This window comes from Amblyomma maculatum, chromosome 1 (genome assembly GCF_055883805.1).
Source record: "Amblyomma maculatum isolate TAMU_Amacu chromosome 1, ASM5588380v1, whole genome shotgun sequence".
Taxonomy (NCBI): Eukaryota; Metazoa; Arthropoda; class Arachnida; order Ixodida; family Ixodidae; genus Amblyomma; species Amblyomma maculatum.
Window position 1 is genome coordinate 242379249 of NC_139344.1, and position 24440 is coordinate 242403688.

Here is a 24440-nt window from a genome sequence, read left to right on the forward strand (position 1 = left end):
TCTTATTTCCCTTAGTTGCTCCTTTGTGGCGACAGCTTCACTGCTCCACGGCTTCACAGCATAAAAGGTGTATATGTGGTGGTGCATCCTTTACAGGCGTAATGTGAACGGTTTTGGGCTTGTTTTCAAGGCGAAATGGCGCGACGAGACAGTAGAACTGGGATGCGAACCCTGGGTTTTGTAAAGATGACGAGTATTTTAAACAGAAAATTCTCGCCATCTGTGCCTTTCATGCAAATAACTATGGGTGAAATATCGCATAAACATCTGTTGTACAATTAGAGGCAAGAATTACACAAAACCACTACGTGTGCGCATGTTTGTGGTGCGTGCTCGGTGTGCTCGATTAAGCACTGAAAAACTTGGAATGTAAGAGCAGAAGCGACGCTTGGTTCAGGAGTGAAGATGAAGGCTACAGCTAAACCGAGCGTGCACCCACTTGGCGTACGTGGAACTTAAGGACTATAGGTTTACGGCGCTGTAGGCATCTAATTTTAGTTCCTTGCTTTCTTATCTTTATTTAGCGGTCGTAGGGTAATACTCAAGGAGGATATAAAAAACTGCTGGAGTGGAAGTTCCCCATGCCGGCCAATGGGCTGGGGTGAAGTCTGCAGCGGCCATCTTGTGGTGGGCAAGAAGTGTCCTGCCAAGCGCTTGGACGCGCTGTTCGCGAACGTTGCCAGTGTTTCAAGTGCCCAAAGGATTTTTAAGTTGTGATGCAATGTTGTGGGCTACCAGCTGAGCAAGTCTTAATTAATTGCAAGTATTAATTGAACAAGGTGAATTAATTAACTGCTAATACACTGCTAATACGAAAAGTTGCAGCGGTGGCGTAGCGGTAGAACATCCGCCTCGCATGCAAGAGGACCGGGGTTCAAATCCCGGTGCCGCGCAATTCTCCACCGGATGACAAAAAAAAATAAAAATCCGCGTGTCGATGGAATTGCATATACATATACAGGTTTGGGGTGCGACCTGATGCCGGTGAACACCTCCGGCAACGCACTCCCTCACCAGAACAGGAGTTGGCCACCCTGGTGCAGTAATTGGCCACAACCTCCTATGATAAGCTCCAGAAAACCCCGGCCCTCAGTCACCAGCGGCTGCGGAACAACTGACCACGGCGGCGGTCAGACCTGTGACGCAGCAGGGGGTGCTAAGAAAGCCTGGCTCCGCTGGACAGGCCGCCATTGGAAACTGACCCTGGCAACGTTTAATGCTAGAACCCTTGCTAGTGAAGCTAGTTTAGCAGTGCTGTTAGAGGAACTAGAGTGCATGAAATGGGATGTCATAGGGCTTAGTGAGGTTAGGAGGCCGAATGAGGCATATACTGTATTGAAGGATGGGCATGTACTGTGTTATCGAGGTTTACCAGAGAGGCGACAACTAGGGGTAGGTTTTCTTGTCAATAAGTATATAGCGGGTAAATAGATGAATTCTATAGCATTAATGAAAGGGTTGCAGGCATCGTAATTAGGCTTAATAAGCGGTATAAACTGAAGGTTGTACAGGCCTATGCACCTACATGTAGTTATGATGACCAGGCAGTTGAAAGCTTCTATGAAGATGTAGAATCGGCAATGCGAAAAGTAAAGACGCAGTATACTGTACTAATGGGCGACTTCAATGCCAAGGTAGGGAAAAAACAGGCAGGAGACAAGGCAGTAGGTGACTATGGCATTGGCTCTAGGAATAGCAGGGGGGAGTTACTAGTTGAGTTTGCAGAGCGCAATAACTTACGAATCATGAATACCTTCTTCAGCAAACGGAAGAACCGGAAATGGACATGGAAAAGTCCTAACGGAGAGACTAAAAATGAAATCGACTTCATAATGTGTTCAACCCCCGCCATTGTGCAGGATGTAGAGGTAATCGGGAAAGTTCGATGTAGTGACCATAGGATGGTGAGGTCCCGAATTAGCCTAAATCTGAAGAAGGAACGCAATAGATTAGTAAGAAAGAAACCCATCAACGAATTAGCGGTGAGGGGGAGGGCAGAAGAGTTCAGAATCTCGCTGCAGAATAGGTTTTCAGCTCTAACTGAGGATGGCGACATTACCCTAGAGGCAATGAACAATAATTTCAGAGATATCATTACTGAGTACGCAGTAGAAGTAGGCGGTAGGATAGTTAAAGAGGATACCGGTAAGCTGTCTAAGGAGACGAAAGATTTGATTAAGAAACGGCAGAGTATGAAAGCTTCCAATCCAACAGACCAGATCGAATTGGCCGAGATATCAAAGCTAATCAATAAGCGCAAGGTGGCCGATATAAGGAAGTATAACATGGAGAAAATTGAGCATGCTGTAAAGAACGGGGGAAGCCTTAAAGCGGTAAAGAAGAAATTGGGCATAGGCAAAAACCAGATGTATGCGATAAGGGACAAGGCGGGCAACGTCATCACTAATATGGACAAGATAGTCAAAGTAGCCGAGGAGTTCTATACAGATCTCTACAGTAGCCGAAGTAGTCAGGACCGTAGTGAGATTGGCGGTAGGGAAAAACAGTCAGACGTTCCACCAGTGACGAAGGACGAGGTCAAGAAAGCACTAGAAACTATGAAAAGGGGGAAATCAGCTGGAGAGGATCAGATAACTACAGATTTGCTGAAGGACGGGGGGGATATCGTGCTAGAAAAACTGGCCACCCTGTATACGCAGTGCCTGGTGTCATCGACGGTACCGGAAGCATGGAAGAATGCAAACATTATCCTCATTCACAAGAAAGGGGACTCTAAGGACCTTAAAAATTACAGACCAATCAGCTTACTGTCTGTTACGTATAAGGTATTTACTAAGGTAATCGCCAATAGAATCAGGACAACCTTAGACTGCAATCAAGCAAAGGATCAAGCAGGGTTTCGGAAACGGTACTCTACTATCGATCATATCCATACCATCAATCAGGTGATAGAAAAATGCTCGGAATATAACCAGCCCTTATACATAGCATTCATTGATTACGAAAAAGCATTTGACTCAGTTAAAACCTCGGCGGTGATGCAGGCATTGCGAAATCAGGGGGTAGACGAGCCGTACGTGAAAGTGCTGGAAGATATATATAGTGGCTGCACAGCAACCATAGTTCTACATAAAGAAAGCAATAAAATTCCCATGAAGAAAGGTGTTAGGCAAGGAGACACAATCTCCCCAGTACTATTCACAGCTTGTTTAGAGGAAGTATTTAGAGTCTTGGAATGGGAGCAGTTAGGGATAAGGGTAGATGGAGAATACCTCAGTAATCTGCGATTTGCTGATGACATTGCCTTGGTAAGCAACTCGGGGGATGAACTGCAAATAATGATTGATGACCTAGACAGAAAAAGTAGAATGGTAGGCTTGAAAATCAATATGCAGAAGACTAAGGTAATGTTCAACAGCCTCGGGAAGGAACAGCAGATTACATTAGGTAGCGAAATACTGGAAATAGTAGGCGAATATGTCTACTTAGGACAGGTAGTAACCGCAGATCCAGACCATGAAAAGGAAATATCAAGAAGAATAAGATTGGGATGGAGCGCATTTGGCAAGCACTCGCAGATTATGACTAGCAGCTTACCGGTATCGCTCAAGAGGAAAGTGTACAACAGTTGCATCTTGCCTGTACTCACCTATGGGGCTGAAACGTGGAGGCTAACCAAGAGAGTTCTACTTAAGTTGAGGACAACCCAGAGGGCTATGGAACGAAAAATGGTAGGGGTAACATTAAGAGATAGAAAGCGTGCAGAGTGGGTCAGAGAAATAACTCAAGTTAATGACATTCTAGTGGAAATTAAGAAGAAGAAATGGACATGGGCAGGACATGTAGTGCGAAGAGAGGATAACCGATGGTCGCTGAGGGTAACAAACTGGATTCCAAGGGAAGGAAAGCGTAGCAGGGGGAGGCAGAAAGTTAGGTGGGCGGATGAGATTAAGAAGTTCGCAGGGGTCAAGTGGATGCAGCTAGCACAGAACCGGGTTAAGTGGAGAAATATGGGAGAGGCCTTCGCCCTGCAGTGGGTATAATCAGGCTGATGATGATGATGATGATGAATACACTTTAGATTTTACACATCGAGTCATATGTCATTAAATAGCATATGTCGAGTATAAGTGCACTGGCTTGACTTAATTCCTAATTAATTATGCTAATTAGATAATTTTCCATAAATGTTAAAATACATGCATTGGCTACAAGTCATATATCGTTTGATAGCTTATGCCGAGTACAAGTGCTCTAGACTAATTGCACGTCTTAATTAATTACCGCTAATCAGTCCATTGTGATTAAACCTGAATTGAATGCTATCCTTTCAAGTCATATATCGTGGTGTAGCTTATATTGAGTACAGTTCTACTAAACTAATATCATTGCAATTAGCAGTAATTAATTTGCGCAATTAGAGGTAAATAAAACATGCAGCTAGTCTAGTGCTGTTGGACTTGGCATAAGCTATCCAACGATATACAACTTGTAGCTATAGCATGTATTTTATTATTCAAATTATGCAATTAAAAGTAATTAATTAGCGCAATTAGCGGTGAATAATTAGAACGTGCAGCTAGTCGTGCTGTTGGACTTAGCATAAGCTATCCAACGATATACGACTTTTAGCTATAGCACGTATTTTAATATTTATTCACAATTATGCAATTAGCAGTAAATAATTTGCGCAATTAGCGGTAACTAATTAAAACGTGCAGCTAGACTAGTTCTGTTGGACTTGGCATAAGCTATCCAACGATATACGACTTGTAGCTATAGCATGTATTTTAATATTTAGTCACCATTGTGCAATTACCAGTACTCGGATATCATCAATATCTTTAAAAATCTAGATGGTTAAAATCAATTCGGAGATATCCAATATGGCTCACGTGATAGCCCAAAGCATTGCATGAGAACTTAAAAATCCTTTAAGCACTTGAAACACACTGGCAACGCCAGTTAACAGCGCTTCCAAGCGCTGGCAGGCCACTTCTTGCCCATCACAAGATGGCCGCCGCAAGCTTCACCCCAGCCCATTGACTTCCACTCCAGCAATTTTTTATATGCTCCTTGGTAATACCACACGGCGATTCCTGCATACTAACGATTAACGCATCATTTGAAATAGAAAAATAGGCAAGCAGAATTTTGGTGTTTATATTCCTTAAAAAACGCGGTACTTTCAACTTCTCACGGATACTTAACGCAAACTATAGCGTCTTAGAACACTGCCGTTGTTGCAAATTACGCACTCGGAGAAATTAGTTCTGAGGCGAAGAGTCGAATTCGCGAGCTCATGCTCAAAAACAGAATGACGTGGTCCCTGGGCCGCTGTTAAAATGCTGTGAGCTAATAACCATCCGGTAACAATGCGACCAGACGCTGCTACGTACGTTATTTAGTTGCATCTGATCGTTACTACGCTGAAACCGCGATATCGTAAATCATTTCTATACCCCACTGCAGCGAGAGACGATTGCGAGAGATAATAGGACGTTTCTATATTTCTATGTTTCTGTTATTTTCACCCTTCTATATTTATATTCATGTATGACTGCTGAACACCAATGAACCCCCCTTCTCCACCGCCTCGATGTAATGTCCCTAACGGGATCTGTGAGGGTTAATAGAGGATGATGATGAATTTGAATTCGTGGATAATCTTTTCCATTACGTGTGCGTACTTTTTTCTTCGCTGACAAACTCGTATGTTCGAAATAAAGTGGCAGCGCAGAATGAATTGCATTTCTATAAGCTTATAATACATTTTCAGGCGGAGCTTGCAGTCTTGCGTTGGCTTCGGGTATTATTAGAAAAAAAAAAAAAACAACAACAACCTTTGCAGATGCCGATTATTGCTACTTACACTGATGCCTGCCGAGTAGAGCATGTAATGGACGGTCTGGGTGACATCTGCTGCGTGCAGGTTGTTGTGGTAGGGATTCTTGTATTTGCAGTACCCTTGCTCCACAGCAGTGATAAAATTCTCTAGCGCTGCTGACGATATCTGCAAGGAAGAACGCAAAATTCAGGTTTTCATGCTTGACGACGTAAAGAAGGAATGTCGATACATGCACACTCTTCCCCAGCTTCCTAGGTACTTGCAAATCGGCCGTGGAAAATGGGCGGATATCTCCACGCGTGATGTGTAAATGAATTGCGTCTTTTGATTTGCTGGATAGTGGAATGTAACAAGGCTCTGGCGCGCAGCTTCTAAAATACATTATTCCAGTTCTTTGTGCAGTAGTCGAGGCTGTTTGGCTTGTGTCGAAATGTGAGCGCGCCGCTGGCGCTGTTTTGACTGGGAATTCATTGTTACTTCCTGAAATTAGTAACGCAGTTCTCACTGACCCATCTTGACGGGTGGCATGGCAAGGAAAGATATGGATGTTTAACTGCTAGGATTTGTCCCTAACCATTGGAGCTCTAGGTCGATAACAAGACGCCGAGTAGGCAGGCATAGTAACAAGGCCGAGGTAGTGATTGAGCGCTATGCCGTTTTCTCCGCCTTTCAACCCTGCTAGATTTATGCGTAGATGTCATCTTGGCGAGAGTTCACAGCGCTTGTTTACGTCCCGCACTACCTTGCATACTCAATTAAACGACGAAAGACCGTAACTCACGCAGGCATTTTATTTGTACCCAAATGTCAGCCAAATATTACAAGAGAAATAATCATTCCCTTTCCAGCACCTCCTTGAAAAAGTAAACTGTGGTTTCTTTCCGTCAGTGTAACCAAATATGTTACGCAGTAACCCTCAGAAGGTTTGGCTCTGGGGTATTGCGTTCGGGCCGCTTACTTTTTTGCACATTTAATAATAACTTGCCGAGTAACTTCTTCCGTGTGTCCTTTTGCTGGCAATCGTGTCGAAAGTACGTAAAAGATGGCGGTGAAGCCTTCAAGCGTTAAAGAAAAAGCGTCGACAGTTTTTTTTTTTTTTTTTTTCAGCACGAGAATTTGCTTACGCGCCATAAAACCCAACACAACACAACACCTGTAATGTCCGGCTTTGAAACTTCTACAGTATTCTAATAAACGCTTAGGTTATCCTAACAGGTCATGTGTATGCAATGTACCTAGCAAGCTAACGAAGTTTTTGGTGACTTGGAGCAGCCTGCAGCTAGCACTGTAGGCTTGCGACACAAAATCAAAGCACATTTTTTGCTTCGTGCCTGACACTAGGAATGCTAGGAAATGACACGTGGTAGTGCTGTCAATGACATGCTTTTCTATGCGTGTTTACAGCTTGATAACTGCGCAAGAGGTGTGAGTCTGAACACCTACCTTGAACTTATGGACAATGCCATATCTCCCGAAGAGCTCGTACGTCAGGTAGCGCAGGACTTGCCCATTTGCTACCTCGTTCACATTGAACACATCAAAACACCAGTCATCTACATACTGCAAAGAATCACAAGAAGAGGGCGAACTGTATTTTGGCAGATTGGTGCCATGAGCTTGTGTCAACAATGCGTAGAGTTGTTCGTTTTGAGGTTTTATATTTTTTTTCAAATTTAAGAGGTCGAAATTGGGCGTTATTTTTCAACTCGATAATAGGAGAGAAATAGTGTCTTTAGAGGAAACATTTCGAAATTTGGGTTTTTTCGGGTAAATTTACAAGCTGTAATAATTTATTCGATATTTTTTAAATGTGAGGGTAACAAGTGGGTCTATGTTACAGGCTGTTAATCGGGAGAAATCGGAGTTTTAAAGAAAATATTCCGAAATTCCACTTTTTTTTTTGTAATTAATAACTACTGGCAGTAAATAGCCTGGACAAGTTTTGGGACATGAAAAATTTTATTCACACAAGCTGGTCATCGAATTTTTACACGTCTATGTCAACATACGTAATCATCTGCATGCGCGGCCTTTCGGTTTCCATACGAGACCTGTTCGGTATTTGAATGCATATAAGCTGAGAGAATGGTCTCTTAACATTACAGCTACCATTAGCTAGCCCCATCAATGTCAATGCGGAATTTGTTAGCCCGGTGTAGCACAGAGCTGCGTCGTGCCAATAGTCCACTTCAACATCTGTATGGTTAAACTCCGTCAGTCACGGAAATTAAAAGAGGCCGGCAGTCAACGACTGACTCAACTGCCGCTTCTGGAATGGACGGCTCATAATATCCATAACGTCAACTGGCTTTCGTCTTTGTCTGAGACGTCCGTTTCAGAGTGCAGTATCATTTTGTAAAGATTTTTTGCGTATTAATGTGGCGCTGCTCTTCGGTAGGATCGATAAAATACGTCTTGCCTGATCGCTTTTACTGACCATCGCGGAAAGCTGGTTGACAGTCTGCTGGTACTCGATATATATGAGGTGATCGAAGCTTGGCATTATATGTTTCCCGCTTTCAAGCATTTTCTGGACATCGAAAAGCGGCTAGTGCGTCTTTTATAAAGACTGCCTTCGCGTAACGAATCTCTCGGTCACACGCAAACTGGGGTAGACTAGTACCGCGGTAGTAGTTATTCAAAAATTGAAAGGGGGGGGGGGGGGGTATCGAGTTTACCCCGATTTTTCAGGAACATGTTCTGAGTGCAAAAGTCGGGTTTTATCCGAAAACGAACAATACCGGAGACGGATCAGCTTATGATGGAGCAAGATGACCCTGCTGTAAAATTAGACTTGCTGAGAAAAGATACACTCCAAATACGGGCATTATTTTTGGCCCCGTATAATCTGGACAGTATCGCGAGGAGTTGGACTGTTTTGCATGCTCAGAGCAATCGTGCAATGAACGTTTGTCGAGGACTGTGCTCGGGTGCAACAAAACACCTTTTCAGAAACCGATTTTTCTCACGTAATCAATTTATTTGAGTATTCACTTACCTTGAGTAAGTTTGCAAGGTGAGGAGGAATTTGCAGGAGCGTTGAGCTTGACATCCGTCGGTAAATTCTAAACAAACAAAAATGAAAGATGGCTTAGCTCTGCTATGCCTGGATATATGTAGCGAAAAGCAGCGACTACCTCGGGATTAGAAGAAGTTAATCTCTCCAGTCTTCTGCGCCGTTCGCCAGCAGCTAAACTCTCCTTGGTTTCCATGTCGAGCGCGTTTAAGTTCACCGGCGTTCTATAATTCGTTTGCAGGAAAGGAAAGGCGCAGCATCTGTCACTCGCGGAAGAGAAGAAGCGCCGCCCGGCGGCGTTGGAGCGCACTCGTTCCCGCTTGGTCCTCATAGCTGATGGCAGATGGGTGACGTCACATCCTTGACGTCACCCTAATTGAGTGACTTAACTATTTTAGTCTTTGGTACTTTCTAATTGCGCGCCAATCGCAGTATCTGTCACTCACGGAATTCCGCTATCATCCTCACGGTAGACAAGCGGAATTATGAAGAGCGTTTCACGACCCGGGGCGTGGCACAGCGGTAAAGCGCTCGGCTGGGGATCCAAGGGATAGAGGTTCGATTCCCTAAATTTTTTTTTTTGAAGAGGAGTCGCACACCTCTTAAGCGTTGCTAGGCAACGCCGACAAAGCTTGGGGGGGGGGGGGGGCTGCGCAGCTGGCCTTGACTGTGACGTCACACTCATGCGCAGAACTACGCTATGTGGAGCCAAGCGAAGCGGCCACCTACGCTGCGCGTGACGGCACTCGGCCGCGGCATACGCGAAGTTCGGTTCCGACTCTCGTAGTGAAGCTTTTCGCTTCAAAAACAACCCTCATGATATCCGACATCATCTGTTTCTGGTTTTAGAATGGCATCACAACACAAGCATTAGTTAGGTGCGTCTACCAGTGCTAGTAGTCGGCAGCTGTCAGGACTTTTTTTTTTATTATTTAAAGTTCCTAGCCTGAAAAATGGTTGCTGATAATTTTTAAGTGGTATAGATACTTCGGATCAATACTTCGTCCCTGCTTCGACAGCCGCAGTACGGAAGCTCTGACGATTGCATAGCAATTATTGCATGATGATAAACGCATTGGCATCTTCCATTGCTATCTCAACTTTGCAAAAACGCATGCTGTTGCGTTATATCAGTTGCAGTTGAAACTCTCATGCCGCTCAGAGGACAGGTTACTTAAAATGCAGATTAATTATAACGAATACAGGCGACGGTGTAGTCTATGCTAATTCGGTTCAATTTTTTCGCATTTGTTAAAACGCACTGGAGCTTAATGAAAACTCATTAGCAATCAGGAGACGCAAAAGAAAACAGGGCTAACTGGGTTTACGCCGCGTCAAAGAGCAAAACGTGTTAGCGCGACTTAGGTGGCCATCATGGGCTAAAAACTCACGCGCGGTTGGCCAAAGTGTGGCCCCCAGGGACACGAAGAGAAAGATGCCTTTCTAACGGCGCGAGAAACTTGACGAAAGAGGTGCTTACTTTTCAACCATAATGCCTGCCCGGATTGCGTTGGCCACAGAACGAAACCGTGGCTTGTCCTCCGACCGCTTCCTCTGCGTTGCCGCTTGACGCGTGAAGGTGGACGCCAACCATTCTCGCACCTCATTGGGCACCGCATCCGGTTGCACTTCTGACAGGTCATCCTCCTCGTCCAGCATCTTCCTGCGGGATCGTCAGGCAATCCTCACACACACCGAGCAACAGAGCGATTACGCCGACAGACCAATCGCGTCTCAATTCGCGTATGCTGAATGCCCGTGCAAAGAAAGCAAAAGTTATTTCTTCGCCCGTACCACGAAACACACAACGAATGAGACGCGGAGCGCGCGGTGGCGGGTGTCCTTAGCGCGACCGAAGTTAGCCACAGTTCATGCGTGCCTTATTAAAGCGCTGTTCAGCATTTGAGGTATGCCTGTATTTCACGCGGACAGAAAAATGGTGGAAACATATAGGTAGGGTTTAATGAACACTGCTTCTTGCAGCGGGACCAGGCAGACCTGGTGCACGGCGAGTGAGTCGAGTGCCCGTGGTAAAAAAGGCTATTTCTATGCGCGTTCACGCTTGCCAGGCGACTTTGGCACGCCAAGAAAAAGGACGCTTTCGTAAGCTTGGAGCAGGTACCCGAACGGCATCCTCCGATCGCTTCTTCTTTAGTAGGGTGCTCGACAAGCGTCCGCGAAAGTATGCGCACGCCCGGTCGCCGTGTTTTCGAACGCAACTCGGCAAGGTCGCTTGGTCTAAAGGTGAATGACAAAAAATAATATGAAAGGTAAACCTTTAATCCTCACGGCTATGGCGAAGGCGCCACGCGTGTCGCAGCGTTGACAGCCGTCGATCGGTATGAAAGTCGCCAATTTGCTATCGCGTCGAAGTCATTCGTTAACGACCATTAAAGGTGGTTGCTTTCGTCGAACAGTTGAGTTGCGATCGCGGGAATTCCAGGCGTTTGCATGCTTTGACCCCGTACCTTTGATGCCGGCAGAATCGCGCGTGTTATTAGAATGGGCACGACAGTCAGGTTAGTGCGGACATTGATTACTCGTCGCAGCTTTGTCGCGTATCGTCAGCGTTGCTAGGTGAAAAAACGTTCTTAGACAGCGCCTGTAAGTGAAGCGAAGTGTGCAACAGCGCTCCGTCCAAGGAGGCTAAAAAAAAAAAAACAGCTGGAGCGGAGGGGCGTCCCTAAGCTGAAGCCGCGCGCCGCCATCTTGCCATAGGAAAAAAACGCGCCGTCCGCCGTGGTGCGTAGTTGGCGCGGTGACTTCTGGATGTTGCAGTGAAAAATGGTTGCTTCGTGCGTTGCGTACGGCTGTACAAATCGAGCGAAAAAGTGCTACGGTATTACGTTTCACTTGTATACGTACCAATTTTCGAACATATTGATCTGTCGCGGCGCATGCTGACAGCTCGTAGTCTGCCTCAGCTTTCACATATGACGGTCACTTTTTTTTTCTAAACAGGTTTCCCAAGGACTCAAATGTGCGAAGTATGTGGGAGCGGGCTGTCCAGTGGGAAGGCTGGCAGGCAAAATACGGGGACAATTTATGCTCGACGCACTTCATGGCGGATTGCTTTGACCGGCCATTGTAGTCGATCATTGTAGTCATTACCACCCATCGCTAAGCATTTTTACTCGTTTCCGATCAGTCGCGGTCATTCAAAGTCTTGTTTGTTGCTGGGCGAGTTGGTAGAGCATAATGGGAAACAGCGCTGGCAGGCGAAAGACAATAAGGAGGAGGACACACAACTGCGCTGTTGTGTGTCCTTTCTCTTGTGCTTCGTCTGCCAGCGCCGTTTTCCCTTACATTCCAAGTCGTTGTTTGACATATTGGTCGTTTCGTCATCATTAACAGCCATGATGAGTCATCATTGTTATTACTGTATTCATTACTTCCACAATATCTATTACAACCTCTATTAATCATTAACTACCGCCAACGATCACTATAACAATTAAAAAAAAAAAAACCCACTATGGGGCAAGGCATCAAGCGCGGCGGGCGAGATGCGGCTCCCGTTTCTTGCCCATGGCAGCATGGCCGCGCGGCTTCATCTCCGCTCCAGCAGGGTTTTTTTTTTTTTCTTTTTTTTTTTTAAAGCCTCCTTGGCTCCGCCGATGTGCACTTACGAGAGTGAGTCTGTATCGAGGACGATGCGCATCTCTTCCGCTGCGCACGTCGACCAACGCGGTTATTTAAATCGATCACCACTGGACATCGTGCAAGCGCGGTCATAAGAAAATTTAGGACCCGAAATATAATAGCTTGTAATATGCGTTAATAGGGCGCGCAACGGCTAACCAGTATCCCTGCACTCATTGTAAAACACGACTAACAAAGTTAGCCATTCCACATTATCTCGACTAAACTTGCAGCGGTAGCGCTGTACACACACCGACTCGGAATTAATTTTTTTTCCCCTAATGGTGACAAGCAAAACAGCGCGCAAGCGATGGTCAGAGCGACCTCCACGGCAGGTTGGAGGCACCGGCACACGGGACACCCTACGACCACGAGCTGAGCGTTCCGCTATTCCAAAGGCGCGCATCGCGCCTTATGCTTGTTTTTCGCCACGTTCTTTTTCTGCTCGGAATCGGAACCACTTTCTGCCGATGTAATGGAACAGCGAGCGTCGTTTGACTCGATCGTCACCGCAGTTCCGTGCTCTTTGTTATCTTTACTTCAATTTTCATCCCAGTAAAGGCAGCGATGCCGTATACAGGGCAAGGGGAAAAAAAAAAAAAAAAAACGCCCGACGGAGAAAAGCACCGCAAAGATATAAGCTCGCGGCTTACACCTCCTAGGTAACGATGGAATCTTTGGAATAGCAACGCTCTTTTTTGTTTCCTAGCTCGTTGTGCGACAGCGCCACCCAACTTACCTCGGAGTTCGTTCCGGACATAGCTCCCGCGTTGCAAGTTGTACCGAGCGCGAAGGTATACGTCAAGCGACTTTTTCCGCGTGACCTGGAGGCGTGTAACCTCCGTACATTTTGCACTGCGACCGAATAAATGTTGGCGCTTTCTAATGATCTTGCTGTGAACAGGGCACTCCAGCCATGAATAAGGTTACACCAGCTCAAATTGTAGTTTTTATTACATTTAATTCTTCAGCGGGCGATATTTTTAGAGAATGGTTTAAGTGTAACCAAGTTGTTACGAATATACGAACGGATAACAGTCTCACATGACGAGCAGCACGCACATCTCTGTATTTGCTCGTCGTGCGCATTATAAGATCGAGCTCGTTACGTTGAACAAGGAATGCTTCAAACGAACCGTGTGAAACGGATACTCGTTTGAAAGATCTAAGAAACTCTTTGCACGAGGAATAAGCAGAGAAATGCGAAATTCGCTCCGAGACTTGCCTCAAAGCAAACAGAGCTGCAACCGAAACGAAGCGTCGTTAAAGCTGCACATCTGTGCATTCAGGTAGATCTCAGTCAACAGTTCCAAAGAACTTATCTGCAGAGTGCCTCCAGTGCACATAGCTCACTACAGAGTGAAATTTAGCAAGGATTATTTCTTGTACGTTTAGGTTTAGTGCAAGTTTTGGCAAAGTATGTGGGCCTGGTAACTTGTTTAAAATATTTACACGTTCACGGTTCATTTTTTACCTCGAGCTCGAACGCTCCACGCTCATCTGTTTGCCATATATATTTTTTTAAATTTTAGCCAAGCCGTCAGCAACACAAGTGCAAATGGTGCTGCAAACTCTTTTTAGTATACTCTCCCCTTTTGAACTCTGTTGAACATACTCTCCCTTTTTGGAGCGAGTTACTGCCGGCTTTTAAAGCAGCAAACATGGATGAGCGATGTGCGAAGATGACTAACGAACATACACGCGTTTACACACAGCGAGAAAGCATTCTCGATAATACTTTTCTGTTCGCTTGCAATTGTCATCGTAAGCATTAAGAACAAGAGAGAATATTGGAACTACGCAAATGGTTCAGGCTACATAAATACAACATTTAGAAATTTGATAAATAGTATATGCGTACCGAAAAAATGACTGAGCACCTTTGGAAAACGATCCGCTGTAGCGACGAAAAGAAACAAGGCAGTGTAAGCTTTCGTCTTGCAAGCAACAGGCAACAGCTGTTGAACATAAGGGTAAGGCAGGGATTGGGGGAAAAAAAATCATCAACATAACGCACTAGGCACAACGATAGGAAACAAGGCACTTCTATGAAGCTAAACAAGGCAAGCACACGAATTTGTACAAAAGCTTCCTGTTGCTACTCTGGCAGGTTAACATATACAGCTTACGGGCAGCACAGCCGAAGCAGTGAGCATGCACAAAGGACGCCACATTTCTTTTTCATCGACTTTCGTAGAAAACACGCTTTCAATACCTGTTTCATGGCAAATCGTTTGATCTGAGCAAGCTTCATATCGTAAATTTATGAAAGGCTCAATATTAAGAACTGCCTCAGAAATAAAGATTGCTCGCTTGAAATAGTGCAGTGCCTACTCTAAACATAAACGAGCACTCTTCGATCTGAACAAATTGACGCAGACCATGCACAGTAAAAAGAGAAAAGGAGGGTGCTAGGTGCCACACCTGATGTTTTAACGTCAGTAATAAACAAAGGGGAACTAACAAACAAATAGCAACACACTCCGATACTCAACAGCACATCACACCAGCACTACATAAAAACGAGCTTCGGTGCGAAACTGGGCGTCGACACAATCTGAGTACGCTAGGTTGTGCACCAGAAGGTGGCCCAATGGCTGCGCATATCGGGTGCCGCAGATGGGCTCAAAGAGAACGGAAGGACGAGACATGACAGCAGCGTGCAAGGGTTGGTGACACTGTGGAAGGACTCCGAGGGCTCACCAGCCAGTGGCGGCCAGACAACAGTGTCGCTTAGAGGCGAAGCAGCACGTGCAACAGGCACAGCATTCCACGCCGTTATTCCAGCAATGCGTTCGCTCCATATTACATTCTCAGAATGTATTTTCGGTACTTGATAGTCATCTGAATCACCAATTTGTAACGGTCCAAAAAATAGCCTTTTTTTTTATGTATGTTCAGGAAACGCCTGAAGGCTTAGCAAGGCAAAGACGGGTGTCAATATAAGGCTTGCTGCTTTTCTTAGCAGCTAAGTAAAATTATCGAGCGAATGCTAACTTAACGCAAGGTTGCGCAGAAAGCTCCAAAAAGGCGCGCACTAGGCTTTGGTATTTTAATTTTTTTTTTTTTACTGCATGTCATGGTGTCATTGTCTCGGCTAGCTTTTAAAAGTCAGTCAGGGAAGTTTGCCAAATATATAAAATATATCGGCTGTACAATATTTTTGGTAATTGTAACAATCCCAATTCTGGTGGATTGCAGTGGATGCCCTTTCTACGCATGGACTACAAAACCAGGTCAGAATGTAATTCAGAGCTGCAATGAAGCCTGTCTGACAAAAAAACAAAAACAAAAAAAAAAAAAAAACAAGCTCGCTCTAGAGAAACCTGCTTATAAAGTAAGGAAGAACGTTCGCCAGAAAGTAATATCTCTCTCTCTCTCTTTTTTTTCGCCCTCTTTGGAGAGGGTATGTTTCTTTCTGTCTCCGGAATAGAACTGTGAGAGCGAAACTGAAGCACCGGTGCTTCTGACGATGAGATGTACCTACACAGTAATTTACCGTGTTGGCACCGTGATGTAAACAGCCAGGCTGGATCTCGTTGATGCGTCTTGTACAGGTGCCCCCGAAAGTAAAACGGAGCGCGGACCCATGGAAAAACTTGCGCTGCTTCGTCCGGACTGCTGGTGAGGCGAACATCAGATGTGTGGCGCTGGTGTTCCTGGTGTGCCCATGCACACAAGCCGTGTGCATGCGCACCCGCTGGCAGACCGCGCCGCGAAACGTTTTCTTGTGCGTTCGCGCGCTCCGTTTTACATTTAGGGTACCTGTACTTCAGTGAGGCGTACCAAGCGATTTTATTTTATATTAGGATGCACGAAGCTCACTTTGTATAAAACTGCAGATTTCAGCACACGAATTCGAACAACGCGTCGAAAACCTAACGTGTAGATCTTAGACGCGGAATGCAAGCAGGTGTGCGTGAAGGGATGCTCGTAATGTCTCAATGTGATAAAATATATATATATATATATATATATATATATATATATATATATATATATATATATATATATATATATATATATATATATATATATATATATATATATATATATATATATCACGGCTTTTTTTTTTGCGCTCGAATTGGCGCTCTGCTGATCCGTATAATATCATTGTGATGCTGCCTCTGTTGTCAGGAGCAATTTAACTGCGAGTGGATTTAACCGCACTGGTTAAACCCAAAAGCCAGCGATCGTGAAATTTCCGCAACAGCTTTAATGGCACGCCCGCTTTTCATCTAGGCGTAAAAACTGAACGGCGAGAAGGTGGTGTTCGCATCTCAAACCTCGAGCTCTGTAGCCTGGAACCTCGCGGAAACGGGCTTGCGTGCAAATCGCATGCGATTGCTGGAATGACGGCGGAAACAGATCCAGTGCGGGCAGGTCCAAAGTGCAAGTGCTCAGCGGGAACGGATTAACAGTGAACCGAGAAGGGGTCGAGATAAGGTGTCCAAGTGAGGAATGGAAAGAGAAGAAAGACACTGATCGATGCCACGTCGACAGTCACCATGTGTTCTGCAGCAAATTGGACCCAGCCCACAACAGGAATGAAAACAAAGAACATCTAAAACTGTAACACGAATACATGAAACCGCGGTGCCACATCTGCCTTTTTTTTTCGCACGATTACGAAATGAGCGGCAAGGGATCGGTTAAACCTGTTAAAATGGATTTGCCACATGATCCCTTACTTCCTGCGCTCGCGCATGCGTTACGCGATGGTCACAAATTTCAGTTTCTTCGGGCAAGTTCACTACCCAGTCGACCACATTCCTTTACTTTTGGTCGTGATAAGTGCACTAGGCCGGTGCATCGAGTGAACATCAACACGTTATGTTGTCGCATGCGCTCGCAGCAGCGTAGCTCGGAAAATCCCAGTGGAACAGAATTGATAAACTTTCTTTTGCTCTCGTTCAACCAGTTAACACCGCAACTTTGTTGTGCTGCCATTGCCTACAGGTAAAGATTGCACCAGATCCTTAATTGCATGTTTAACGAGACCTAAACCACCATAGAACTAACAAATTGAACATTAATATTATAAGCTGCACGAAAAAAGACCCGCTGTGACTAAGTAACGTGCTGCAGATATTGCGCAAGAAAAACCAGGGCTTAGCGACGAGTCCCTGAAGTTTCTCGTTTGCTAAGATGGAATACATCTTGTTAAAGGTAAAAGTAGCGTTTATCAGTTTACATTTTAGCCACCGATTAGCTAACATCAGTTTAGAAAATGCATTAATGTTGATCTGAGAGCGGTATTCAATAAATGTAACGGCGATTTACACGTATGTTTTATTGAGTCAGCGAATCGTGCAGCTGAATATCGCATTTTTGGCATGTGACAAATCCATTTTTGTTAGAAACGGTTTTAATTTAGGCACACATTAAAAGCTTCGATGGGGCTCGCAAACAATAAAGCAGCTATGGCTGGTTCAAAATAGCAGAGTTTCAAGCATGCTAAGAGAATCTTTTCGTTATCATTTGTCGCCAAGCTATACATGCATGACTTCAGTTGAGAAACGCCGCCAGTGAGGCTTCCTTTTAATAAATAAATAGGATAAAGATGCGGTGACGTGAGGAGAACAAGACTACCGCTGATCAGGAGAAAACCTTAAAGGTCTCGCACGTGCTCAAAACAAGGCAGAATGGTCGTCGTTCTCATAAAAGCATTTTCTGGATAATCTAGGCAGGTTAGAAATCACAATGGTGTGAAAAGACAAGGGAATAATTTTTGGGGGGTTAGAATTGTGACGTAGTTGATACGGGGCCGACACGTGTCGCCGGAAAATATTATAGTATGTGCCGAAGAAAAATAGCCAATACTCTGACAGATGAGGAGGCACTACAACCTGATACTAAACTTTTGTTATGCCGTTCATACGCATGCTGACGAAAAAATTATCTTGTTGGTTTTCCAGTACACTTTGTAGCAAGTACTTGGGTTTCCTCTCTGCTCACTTGTCTACACGCACAAGAGTAATAACGAAGAGATTCTCAGTTACAGCACGTATAGTAAGCAGACCACTCTTTCAAGCTCACGCAGCGCGTTCATCGATATTTGGTTTCATGATTTCAAGCGCCAAAGCGAAATCGTTTTGCGTTAGAGTTTACAGGGCGGCCGCTACACAAACTCAGCACAAGAGGCAGATTTCTGCGTTCGATAGCTTATGACTGCTATATTTGAATGCAGTTTTCGAATGGCAAAGCCAAAAGTTAATTTTTTTTTTAATCAACCGCCTCTTATTTTCATGCGCCCATTGCATACTTGGGCGTCGACCAATCTGAAAACGTTTTCACGCGTCGAATTCTTTGAAAGTTCGGCCCGTGTAGCCATTAAGCGGCCTTTTCAATGAAGCGGAAGAATGGGCTAGTTGATTTGGCATTAATTAAGGAGCAGTGCACCAGGAAAACGCAGACAGGAAGAACGTAGACGTGCTTGTTCCTTCTTCTGTCTGTGTTTTTCGGGGGCTCTGTTTCTTAATTAATTACCTTTTCAAATGATCTCGTTTTGCTAAAAGAATCGACCAGCATAAAACAGACGCGGGTGAAAATTTAAGCAGTGGGGTGAAAGAGGTGAAGGGAAACGGCTTTTTGCTTTAAGAACATAGAAATTCTGTATTCCAGGGCCGGAATATAATAAGCAGATTCCAATCAAAGCCGATTTAATTTTATTTTTGCCCAGATCAGCCAGTATGCGCGTAGAATAGGACTGAAGGAAAGTAGTAGTATACATTATAAAGACTGTCCTGTTATATATTCTCCATATTTTACCAGCCCGGACTGCACGACGGTGACGCTATGAATGTGCAGCGATAGCAGCAACTGCAGTAGGTGCAGATTATTCTAATTTCCAAAATGGCTTCAATGAGCCCCGTGCTCAGTTGTGCCGCCAAATTTTCGCTTTTTCCACGGTCTAGACGTACAAGCACATTAATAAATATAAAGCTGCAAGTGAAAGGATGACGATTGTTTTCCGGATGCGAGAGGCAACAGTGAAAAAAAAATAAATAAATAAAAAAATAAAAAAAAACCTCTTTCTCCAGCGCCAGAGCTTAAAAGAGTGGTTTTGACTTCAAGTGAGGCAAAATAAATGCGGGCCTGCGCGAGGGCATTCACAACAAGCGAGCAGACAGCCATGCAGGCAGGCACCTTATACAAACACACTCGAACGGCGAGCCACACACCTGTCACGTGCTGGCAGGCGTCTCTTAATGCGGTTCTCCCAAACCAAGCAGCTGCATCTTCATTTTTTCATTCCGCGCTTTAAGAAGCGCATTACAAACTATAATTGCGCACTGGCCAAAGTGACCCATATGTAACAATCCTATTGGCCTGGTTCAGCGCTTCTTGGTTTGGGTGAAGGTCAGCACGGAGCACAAAACAGTTGCTGCAGTGGCAGCTGAGATTCACAACACACAAGTGTGAGAAAAAAAGAGAATGCACGAGAGAAAAAAAAGCACTGCACAAGACGCACTGTAGGCAACTTAGTACAAAAATATAAGCAACACAAAGCAGCCAGTTTTTCGTACGTGGCAGTTAAACACACAGGTTTAACATTTTTTTTTTTATTGGGTTAATGTTTGAGAGATCATGGTGTGTGCATGAGCTATAAGAGAAGGAAGTTACAAGTGCCCTAGCATTAGTTTATTTCGATGTAATCGCGGAAAAATACTTCTCATTATTAGACTTGCCCCGGATTGTAAGTTCGTATCCCTTCGGTTCACACCTGGAACAAATTTAGCCTGTTAACTGTAGGAAAGATATGAGTTGTTCTTTCTTACTTAAATCAATCAGAGAGAGGGAGTGGTTGTACCATTATACGCAAAAAAAAAAAAAAAAGCATGAGAAAAGCGCGTCTATACAGTGGATACGCTAAGTGACAGTTTACAAGGCGAAAGCTGGCGAATAATACATGAAGTACGGCCATAACGTGAAACAATAAAAAACTAGGGACTTTAAACAGGAGTCCGTAATTATAGCTCTCGACACACCATAATATCTCGGATACCGCGTTTAGTAACGTTTAGTACAGAGGTTTAGGGCGTCACTCGTGGCAGCGGCGAAAGAAGTGGAAAAGCGTCATGCCAGCGTCTAACGTCTAGGGAAGTTGGCGGCGAATCATTTTCTGGCTACATCATTACTGTATCCTCAATTTTTTTGTAATTCCTGCGGTACCAAGGGACCGCGGACTGGCTACGTATTCGGATGAATCAGGATCTATAATCGGATATGCAGGTAAAACTCAAATAACGTGACAGAGACTTTGTCCCTAGGCTTGTGACGGTCCACTTTGGCCGGTGCCATGGGTAACACGAGAACGGGTCGGGCTGCCAGGGGGGCCAGCACGTTCCGCTTTAGGCGGGCGGTGGTGGGGGAGGAGGTGGAAAAGGATGAGAAAGAGGAGGGGTTTGGGGGTATGCGGTTGCATGTCAAGTTTAACCTGTTGAACTTTGAGTTGGCGTTTATGAGGGCCCTTCGCCGCTGTTCAACCCCCGGTTGCCGCGGGACGCTGTCTGCCGGGAGAACATCGGTGGCAGGAATTCTCTTCTCGTTGGGACACACTGACATAGACGTCGCCACCCCTGAAGGTGGTAACGGCGTTTCGAGAAGCGAAGGTGGTGGCTGGGGTGGAATCGGCGTCAGTTTCCTGGGGAGCGAAACACATAGCAGAGAGAGAGGAGAAGAAAGAAGACAGGATAGAAGAGAACCGGCCACCCATGCACCTCAGCCCCATCCCCAAGAGCAGCAGAGAAGAAGAAGAAAGTACGGAAGTCAGACCCAGAAAGAGTGGGCACGCGCACACAAAATGAGACAACAAAACATTGCGACAAACACAAGGAAAACGGATAATAGAAAACAAAAACACTGCTGTGCACGTGAAGCCTGGTCACAAATGCAGGGCCCGAAAAGCATTACTGGCGCTGCGGTTGCCATGCGCTAAGCATGTTAGGTCACATATATTACATCAAGCACAACTGGTTTGCGATGAAAGACGTTTCAGCCATTTATCAAGCAAACTGGCAGAACGTTTCTTTAATTTTATTTAAGTTGTAAAAAACCGGCTCTTCACTCTGTAATGAAGAGGGGGTAAAAAAAGAAACAAAACAAAGAATTGTTTTTGATCTGTAAGTATCAAGGACGCATATGCCCAGAAAAAAAGGAGTAACAGAAATGGAATGTTGAATAGCATCAAAAGCTTGAGAGAGCTTCTGGTCCAGGCATGCCTTGTTCTCACCTTGTTTCATCTTGGCAAACAGCTTCAAGGACGCAGGCTGCGTACTGAAGTGTTTTTTGTAGCATGTCTAAAGGGACGTCGCCGTGTTGGAGGTGCGTTGACAGGTCTCGCAATCTGAGTATTAGGGAACAAGAAAGATTAGAGGATAAAGTTCACTACGATGGAGAGAAAAAAAAAAACAGCATAGTTTTGTAACCCAGCGTGAGAACATCAATGTTCTGCAATAAACGTAACAGAATACATTAAATTTTCGTTCAGGTTTAAACAGACAAAAATGTCGGCCTTCCTGCAAGACAAAAAACTCACTTTTATTGTCCACTAGCTGACCTATCTACAAGCAAACACGCACTAGCTAGCATAGATTTCGATGGTTTGCTACGAGAATAGTGTGAATTTCAAAACGCTTTCGTGCAAGAATAGCCTTTATTTTTTATTTTTTTTTTTTTTTTCAGGAATCAGGGGAGCGCAAACATGCAATTTGACCGGAAACTGGAAGACATTAAAAGAAATTAATGCTCAGTCACTTCATTGTATCGATACTAATAATCTTTCTTCGACAGTCATAGCGTTCCACGTGGTGGCAGGGGCCCAGAGTAAAAGTTGTTTATTGCCAGCTTGACAAAGCCACAGTGCAAAACAGTTAACTGTAGCAGCTGCGCTTTAACCCTCCGTAACCCCCGCCCCCAACAGAGTTTATAATCGTTCAAGCAAGCGATGGTGACAGCGGCACTATAGTCGGCTGTGAAACGGTGCGAGCGAGTGGTATACGTCGGAGTGCCCACACTGACCTGTTTGCGGCTTTGTCGCAGGCCTCCAACGTGTCGACAGGCGGCAGCGGCCGGGCGTCGCCCAGTGCTCCGTGGCTCTTTCCGTTGCGGCGGTCGCCGGCGGCCGCCTCCGTCTCGGCGGCGGCGTCGTTCTGGCGACCGCCTTCGTCGCACTGTTCGCCAGCTTTCTCGCGCACAACTGTGGCCACACGAGGCTGGAAGCGACGCACCACCACGGTGCCCGGCTCTGCGTGGAACGGAGTTTCATCAGCCGGATTGGGCGCATGCTGTTGCTAAGGCTGCGTCTAGAGCTATTCGGCTCTGCGCGGAGCGTGGTACCGCCGCTTGTTTGCCAAAGGAACGGGCCAGCTCTTAAACCCACGCATTTGTGATCCGAATGTGAATAACCGTCTTTGAAATAAGAAAAAAAAACACAAATTGGCCTTAAATTCAAGGCCCCAAAGGAATTAAATAATGGTGACGAACACGAGATTCGCATAACTTCCAACGCTACGCGATGTGTCGGAGCACCAACGCTGGCCAGTCATGACAACCAAGGAGACATAAAAAGAACAAGCTTTGTTCACTCTGAACATTCACAGTGCTCACCGTCTCCTTTTATCCGCAGCTCGTTGCCCATATCGCCCATGTGTTAACGCATCGACTTGGAGTGACGACCCGGACCAGGGTCTATCAATAAATGTTTTCTCCCCCCTCTCTCTCTTTACGTCACTTTATTCAGTACGTGGCACTGATTTTCGCTCAGCTTCTTGATGCTTCATTTTTGAGACGTTCATCGCTGGTTTGGTTTATGGGGTTTAACGTCCCAAAGCGACTCAGGCTATGAGAGTAATGGAGGGCCTCCGGAAATTTCCACCACCTGGGGTTCGTGCACTAACATCGCCCACGAGCGCCTTGCTTTTCGCCTCCACCGGAAAGCGGCCGCCGAGGTCGGGATTCGATCGCGCGTCCTTCGGAACAGTAGTCAATCACTGCGCCAACCCGGCGGGGCTTAGCGCTGTTTGCAATACGAAATGGGTGGGAGAAAGCAACTGACAGTGCTAAGCCTTGAGCATATCATGTGCGTTTCCCTCCGCAACTCTCCTGATGCAAATTGAAAATGACAAGGCGCCGCATTATATATATATATATATATATATATATATATATATATATATATATATATATATATATATATATATATATATATATATATATATATATATATATATATATATATAAAGACGACGACGCCTACATGCAGTGCCTGTCTTTTTCGATTTAAAATGCGGAACCTACAAGCCCGGCAACAAGGTTTCAAAGAAACAAAACCGCCTGCAATAGAATGGGGGCCAGGAAATTGTGAAAAGAATGGCGGTAAATGCGTTCAATGTACTACAAAACAAATTCTTTTGAGCATTAGCCCTAAGTGTATTTCCTTGGAACAGAGCCAGCGATTTATTATCAATTAAAAAAAGCTCGTCTTTTCTTAAAACTTCGCAGGCCGGATGGTCAGGGCGTAGTGGTGGTTCTGAGAACTATTCTCCAACAAGCTATACGTCACGACTATCGTGATGTCATGGCGAGTGACGGGCTACCAGAGGCTGAGCTCAAGATGAGCGCACATTGCTGTGTTGTGTGCTCCGAGTGCATCAGACAACGCAGACGAAGGCAGTCATCAACGAATGTGCAGGGAAAAAAACAACAAAAAAACTTGCACTCGGGAAAACGGGCGTGAGGACCGAAAGCCGACAAATCAAGCGTCAAGCGATGTAAGCTGTAAGTGCCATATACGAGGCGCAGTCCCCCCCCCCCCCCTTTATATATATAAAAAAGTTTTATTTTTATTTTTTATTTATAAACTGATACTTAACATTAGCAAACACTGGCTTTCCATTTTGAGCAGCTTGAAATTTGAACGTATCTTTAATTTTTTTCCTTGATCAATTACACACCCCAAATTTTGCT

At 45.0% G+C, this 24440-nt stretch overlaps 1 protein-coding gene across 4 annotated transcripts in view; it reads right to left on the reverse strand.

Moving 5' to 3' along the window:
- LOC146206079 (dual specificity calcium/calmodulin-dependent 3',5'-cyclic nucleotide phosphodiesterase 1A-like) overlaps positions 1-24440 on the reverse strand; it is a 563618-nt gene that overhangs the window by 32847 nt on the left and 506331 nt on the right. For 3 of the 4 annotated variants that reach the window (XM_084590730.1, XM_084590731.1, XM_084590728.1), the window contains 7 exons: positions 22494-22719; positions 21706-21819; positions 14329-14364; positions 10306-10488; positions 8808-8874; positions 7253-7369; positions 5834-5974 (listed from right to left, as the gene is read on the reverse strand). In XM_084590730.1, coding sequence (XP_084446856.1) covers positions 5834-5974; positions 7253-7369; positions 8808-8874; positions 10306-10488; positions 14329-14364; positions 21706-21819; positions 22494-22719 — 884 coding nt within the window. The remainder of the gene's footprint in view (positions 1-5833; positions 5975-7252; positions 7370-8807; positions 8875-10305; positions 10489-14328; positions 14365-21705; positions 21820-22493; positions 22720-24440) is intronic. The other variant, XM_084590729.1, reaches the window with a different exon arrangement.